The sequence below is a fragment of the Cryptotermes secundus genome, unplaced genomic scaffold (assembly GCF_002891405.2).
Source record: "Cryptotermes secundus unplaced genomic scaffold, Csec_1.0 scaffold1678, whole genome shotgun sequence".
Lineage (NCBI taxonomy): Eukaryota > Metazoa > Arthropoda > Insecta > Blattodea > Kalotermitidae > Cryptotermes > Cryptotermes secundus.
Window position 1 is genome coordinate 459100 of NW_019742005.1, and position 6736 is coordinate 465835.

Sequence of the window (6736 nt, forward strand, 5' to 3'; positions counted from 1 at the left end):
TAGGTGTCTTCCTTTCTCACCTGAAGACAGAAACAGATCCAGTTTCCGAAACGCCATGTCCACTATTACCTAGAGTGTCTACTACCTAGAATTCCGGACGATGGAAAAAGTCCAAAAACCCAGTAATTCTGTGTGCAATACACTCTTGTTGAAATGCTGTTGATATCTCACACATAAGAACTAGCTATTAAGTTTTAACACTATAATCACGACAGTTTCTTACGCAGGAGTCATCTGTTCGAATATGCCTATTCTCATTTAAATGACTCTATTATTCCGGTCTCAGTCATAACTTTTACTTTTTTTGTGCTACAGCCTCAATTTTCGGCCTTGGCCCACCTCCATGAAACTACTTCGGTTTACTAGATCTTAGACATTCGGTAGGACTCCTTGGGCTGGTAATCAACTCGTCGCAAGGCCTCTACCTATTCCTCACGCACGCACACACACACACACACACACACACATGCATCAAACATCAAACATCCATGCCCTGAGTGGAACTGAAACCCACGATCCCGGCTTCCGAGCGAGCGAAGACAGTACATGCCTTGGACCGCTCGGCTACCGTGACTGGCTATTTATTTATCACGTATCGAAAAATGAAAAAGTATCCTGAGAAACGAGAGCAATGGCCGCGCCGTAGCTCAAGCGGTTACTCGCTGGCTTCCTACCACGGCGGCCGGATTCGATCCCGGGTATGGTCAAGTGGGATTTGTGGTGGACAAAGTGGCGCTGAGGCAGGTTTTCTCCGAGTACTTCGGTTTCCCCTGCAAATCTTCATTCCACCAAATTCTCCATCATCATAATCACCCGGGGCAGGCTACAATAGGCTAATCAGTGCCCGCCGTGCCGAGTGGACCCAGTTGGACTCCACCACCACTAAGCGAATATAAGAAATGTTGAAAGAAAACAAGAGTATTTATTGGGTATTGATTTATGTAACAACGCTTTTTCAACCGCATACTTCAGCAACGATGGAGCCGGCATATCTTACTTAATATAGGGGTTAGGGAATGGGCTGGATTTTCGATAAATTGAGGTTAAACTCCGAGATGGAGAGAGATTTTTCTCTTCTGTATCGACTTCTTTCTCGGGAATGAAACTGCCGCGGCTTGAAGCTGACTGCTCACATCACTATAGTGCCAGGGTATGAATGTGTGAAGGTATGCATCCATGTCCCTTTAAGCACACGGACAGCTTCGCGTCTCATTGCGTAATGCCGAATGAGAGGGGGATTTGTGAGTGACGAGTGTGAGAGGAACGGGACTGCCATATTTTAAGGGGTTTACTCAGCCTCTAACAGAAATGAGTACCAGGAATTAACTAAATAATTTTCCTGGGGAGTAAAGCGCGGCCGGCGCCGAAGGCTGACAACCTCACCGCCATCTTTGAGCCGATTGTCTAGATAGTTTGGGACCCTCAACGACTCACAACCCTATGTGCCTTCACGGCCTGTTACAGGGATAGCTTTACTTTTTCTTTTACTTATCCAAACATTTGTCCTGTGGGACTGAGAAATACACCGGGAAGCCTCAGTCAGTCCCTGAATCGAGAGTCTTGTCGGGGATCTCCCGAATATTATTGACGAGTATTGCTCCCATATTCATTCTGACCTCTCGCTTTAACCCTGAAGACTGAGGCTATATTTTCTTCCGAAATGTCGGATCACTTCGAAAGTAGTATACTAATTTAAATAAGATCTAAACTGTTTGTTATCGTGGTATGTTATTTTTTATTTAAATAGAAACAGAATGATGGACACCAGAAACAAATTAATTGTACATTAATTTTATTTCCCGAAAGGTACAACTCTTCACATCACAGTTGCGAGAACGTCAATTCGTGCTACAGTAACTTAATTTACGTTACGGGCGCAACTATTTTCAAGAGAGACGNATGTGACGGACCAGAATGAAAGACCTTAAGCTTTAAAACATTTATATGTTTGTGCTGGTATCGGCCACCATCATNCGTTTCTTGAACCGCTACACTTTGTAACATAGGATAAAAGAGATAAGTTTCAAGTGAAAGAGCTTTAAAACATTTATATGTTTGTGCTGGTATCGGCCACCATCATAAGGCTATGAACACTTCAAAGGAAATACTTTATGACGTGCATATGTTGTTGCAAATGGATTTAAAACATTGGTATGTTTAAAAAAATCTGTCAAAAAGCAAACAATTTTAATTTAATCTAAAATCTGTTTGCTTACATGGACCCTGTGAAATTCGTATTTCCTTACTGTTGGTATGCAAATTCATGTGTGATGGGCCGTCTACCAAGTGTTTGTCCCATTCTGATGAAGGCCCTTACAGGCCGAAAGATGTAAATATTTCGTTCATATTAAAAACTGTTGCACAAACCGGTAAATTTTACAACATTTGGTCTTAAATAATTCAGTTCCTATTAAGACAAAATATATTGTCACGTTTTAGGGTTGTTTGAGAATGACTTTATCAGACGGGTTCTGGATTAGATGAATGGATTTACTGACACCTTATTCATTGAACTCAGGACTACAGGTAACACAGCACTATCGCTGTTCTACACACTTTAGGGTTCACCGTTACACAGGCAGCTGGGTTCTCCGTCTTCACTAATCGTATCCTGGCAAAGAATTTTTAACAGCCTTACTGTTACTTCAAATCACACATGCTCCACCTAATCACCTTCGACTGTCATCTCCAGAACTCGACCCAATTTTTGACAACTAACTGAAATAAACTCTTCCTTAACTGACCTCTCTCAGCTTCTAACAACTAACTGCTCCCTTGTAACTTCCCATTACATTGCCTCCCGGCTAACCCCACGGAAAACACGGTCTTCTATTGTTCCGTATTGTTGTAGGCGTGTTTACTGATCCGTTGCCTAGCAATAGACGTCCTATTGTTGCGCGCCTTGGCTCCCTCGGGAATATGTTTACTGAGTCGTTGCCTAGCATTAGGTATACACGTCACAATATAGCCATGTATTATCAAACATAATATTCACCGGTTTCTGTACAGCACTCCTTCATCTACTCCTTAATTTTGTAAACAAACCGTTCATCTAAATTAAGTCTGTTCTCAGCCTACTGGGCCATAGATCAGGCGGCTGGTCGGTTGCTGCTGACCGCGGCAATAGGATCTCAGTCCAGGGCCAGTTCGTGTGAGATTTGTAATAGACGAAATAACACTCGGTCATGTTTTCTCCGAGTACTTCATTTTCCTTTACAATTTTTCATTCCAACAAACGTTTTCATTTATTTCTTTATCATCCCATATTGATGCAATGAGAAATTTGCCGCCTAAATACTAAGAGACTTAATATTCCCAGGCAAAGAATATATACATAAAAGAAATCTGTCTCGTCTACAGAGTGGCCCAAAAATCAGTCAGTTTGTTAGTGAAATGTACACTGAAATACATTAGAAATGCCTCTGTTGCTTAAACTATAAAAACTATTCGAAATGAGATTCTCCATGCACAGTGTACAATTAGCAACGCTAAGATACATTTCTACAAAATGATTAGCAGATTTAAATCTGAACGCTTCAGTTCATACGAGGGATATGTTAGGTTAACTAATTTGGGGGCCAATCTGTATTTTGATGTGAGTCTCAAGGCGATAACAATGAGGATTATTTTCTTCTGGGATGTGTTGGATTGTGGCGCTGTGCACCGTCTTAGATGTTTACCGCCGTTTTAGAGTAGCATGCTGCGTCTCTCCCCAAAATGGAAGGGTGGGATTACTCTTCCTTCACTATTCTACCCTGAAGGCAGAGGCAGAACGTTCCTCCAAAAGTCAGTAAATATCTTATACGCTGCACGGCGCCACATCCCAGAGAACAGCAATCTTAAACCATTTCGATAATTGACGACCATTCTGCATTTAATTTATTAAGAGTAACATTGAAACACTGAACATGACGTACAGAACTATTAGGCTTATTTTGGACTCTATCCTTCATCTGGTATATATAAGACAAAAAAACCACAACGTTTCGGAGACTGGATCTGTCTCTGTCCTCAGGTGGATAGGGCAGGATAGACCTACTCAGTAGGGCCCATTGGATTGAGACTAGCTCTTTCTAACAGGCCCAACTGAGTAGATCTATCCTGCCCCATCCACCTGAGGACGGAGACAGACCTAGTCTCCGAAACGTTGTGTTTTTTGTCTTATATATACCAGACGATTGATAGAGTAAAAAATAAGCCTAATAGTTCTGTACATGACATTGAAGTGAAGTGGTTCCATTGTTGACGCGTGGTGCTTACGCCATCTTCAAGCCAAGTATGTCTTCTCGCCTGAAACCGGACCTTTAGGTAAATGTTTATCTCTCTTGCACTTACCTCCTCATGTAATGGTACTTTATGACGACAACAATGACGAGTACGTTGGCGGCTGCGGCCAGAATCAGTAGAGGAATGTAAAGTGTCACAAGAATGATGTTTTCCTGCAACACCCATTGCGAGTCCAAGAAGCCCTTCACAATCTGATAAGTGTCCAAATGAGTGCTGTAGTTCGGAGTGGACACTTCACTGTACCAAGCCTCTGTTGCGTTTTGCTCCATTGTTCCTTTCTTTTTACATGGAGACAATACTCATGCGAGCTCAGTTCTTACAGCCCCTCATGTGAAACCCTAAGTGTTAGTTTTATCGATGCATTCATCAGCTATAGAGCATAATTTACAATATGTCAGTCACATGCCTGGGAAGTGCTCTGTTATTTCGCGGTTTTCTACTAAAAACAATAAATTGGGTAAGTCGAAAATGTAATAAACTAGATGTTATTAGGTCTGTTGTGTTACGCATCGCCGTTTGTCTTCGCAGCTTTCAGTTTGGATCTACAGACGCACCCTCTATCTCCGGTACAGTGCCTTGGATAAAGAAAGTAAATTTTATTTAGTAAATTGCACCAAGACTTACATCATTCGCTCCAGACCTGAAGTCTATCAAACAGAGGAGTGTTTTGGATATTTGTTCGTTCTGTATACACAGCAACAGATTATTTAATGCATAACTGATTTAAAGTCTACTCGGCTGCACTGGATATTTGAAACTGTTAACAAATTAGATTAATCAGATACAAACTAAACATCGTTGTCGTTGTTTTAGTTTTTCAGTTATGTTAGATGTTTAGATCATTCGGGTTACGCGTGCTATATAAAGCCAAGTAATTATCACATCACATTTTTATTCGATGTGTCATCCAGGCACTAGACTCCTAAGTCCACGGTGTCTTCCTATACATTTAATAAGGGTGAGAATTAAATAACATGTATATTCCTATAATGAGATTACCATTTTCAAAGACATCTATTTATCTGCCAACATATTCAATAGTGAGGTAATGACCAATCGGTATAAAATATTCCTGTAAATTTTTGTTTCCATTTTAAATACTCATGTACTCATTCGTGTGTGTATAATTTACGTATGTAATTTATTTATGCATATATCTTGTCACTTCATGTTATATGTGGTGGAAATATTGGAATATAATAAATATCAAATTTTCGCTATGAAAACATATTATTCGAATACCGAATCATATTAAAATTTTATTAAATATATAACGTTATATACTAGTTCAACACGCAAAATCTGGAATAATTTAAAGTACTGCAATAGCTCTATATTATACTTTAGAAGCAGTGAAACAGAAGTTTCGTCTTACCGTTTATCTGTGCAAGAAGAATTGTGCGGTTTTTGATATAGATTTTTGTAGTAACTCTTTTCGTGATATGTTTTTGTGCGGGAGATTACTTCAAATAGTTCGTTACTGGAAAGTAGCTGTCAACATATCGTGTATCCACTTAACGCCGTTTATTTCCTTAAGCAAATCTTTTCGTGTACACCTTTTATTTTATCGTGTCATTCGAAAGAGTTCGAGGTGTAGGGGGGTTCAGTAGCTCCTCATCTAATTACGGTCTTTGCATCGTATCGTTGTTAGAACTCCAAGATAATCAAAGAAGCACCCAATAAAGAGTAATCAGTTGGGATTTCGTAGGGTTCTAAATAGACTTCAGTTCCATTGTGATTTCAATTGTAGTTAAAAGCCATCACATTTAAATTAGAAAAATATGTTTTGTTTTGAATTAAAATACACCAAACACATACTAGTAAAGCCATTTTGCTCTTTATAGCTGATGAAGCGTTGTTGCATCTCTAAAACCGAGCCTTCATAATTCCAAACTCTAAAATGAGGCAATGTTCTCACGGTCACTAGTTGGGAGCTGAGTAAGTTAGGAAGCACTTCACGCCCATGCCCGAGTGACCATCATGCACCGCGTAATGGTCCACACTGAGAGCGTGTGGCTGGTCCATAGCGCCGCGCCAGCAGCCAGGCGCAGGGCGAGTGAGCCTTACGACGCATGTTTGCGTTTCTGTGCTTAACTCACTTTTGCGATAACAAGATTTCGAAGCGCCTCACGGCAGTGGAAATGAGTGTTCGTGATTCTGCACGTAGCATTCCACGCATCTGCTGTAAGAGTTGCGGAGGCGGTGTGCAATATTCGCGTCGTTATTTTGAAAAATAAATCGTGGAAGAAGGAGACATAAGTTTTTCAGATAATTTGCTCATGAAAACTGAAGAAATAAAAAATCTTCCAAAGCACGGGGATCTATAAGACGTGGGACGTAACCCGTACTGCTGCATGAAACACGCAACTTGACATACTTCGTACAAGATTTGAGGTTTTCACGGCTGTGATTGAAGAAGGCCGTCTTCTGGGATGTGGCTACAGCCATC

The 6736-nt window shown here is 40.7% G+C and overlaps 1 protein-coding gene across 1 annotated transcript in view; it reads right to left on the minus strand.

Moving 5' to 3' along the window:
• Window positions 1-6255, minus strand: part of LOC111873000 (QRFP-like peptide receptor) — a 301696-nt gene extending 295441 nt beyond the window's left edge. Inside the window, exons 1-2 of the mRNA XM_023867354.2 lie at window positions 6106-6255; window positions 4336-4862 (exon numbers count right to left, since the gene is read on the minus strand). Coding sequence (XP_023723122.1) covers window positions 4336-4556 — 221 coding nt within the window. The 5' untranslated portion in view covers window positions 4557-4862; window positions 6106-6255. The remainder of the gene's footprint in view (window positions 1-4335; window positions 4863-6105) is intronic.
• Window positions 6256-6736: the final 481 nt, after the last annotated feature.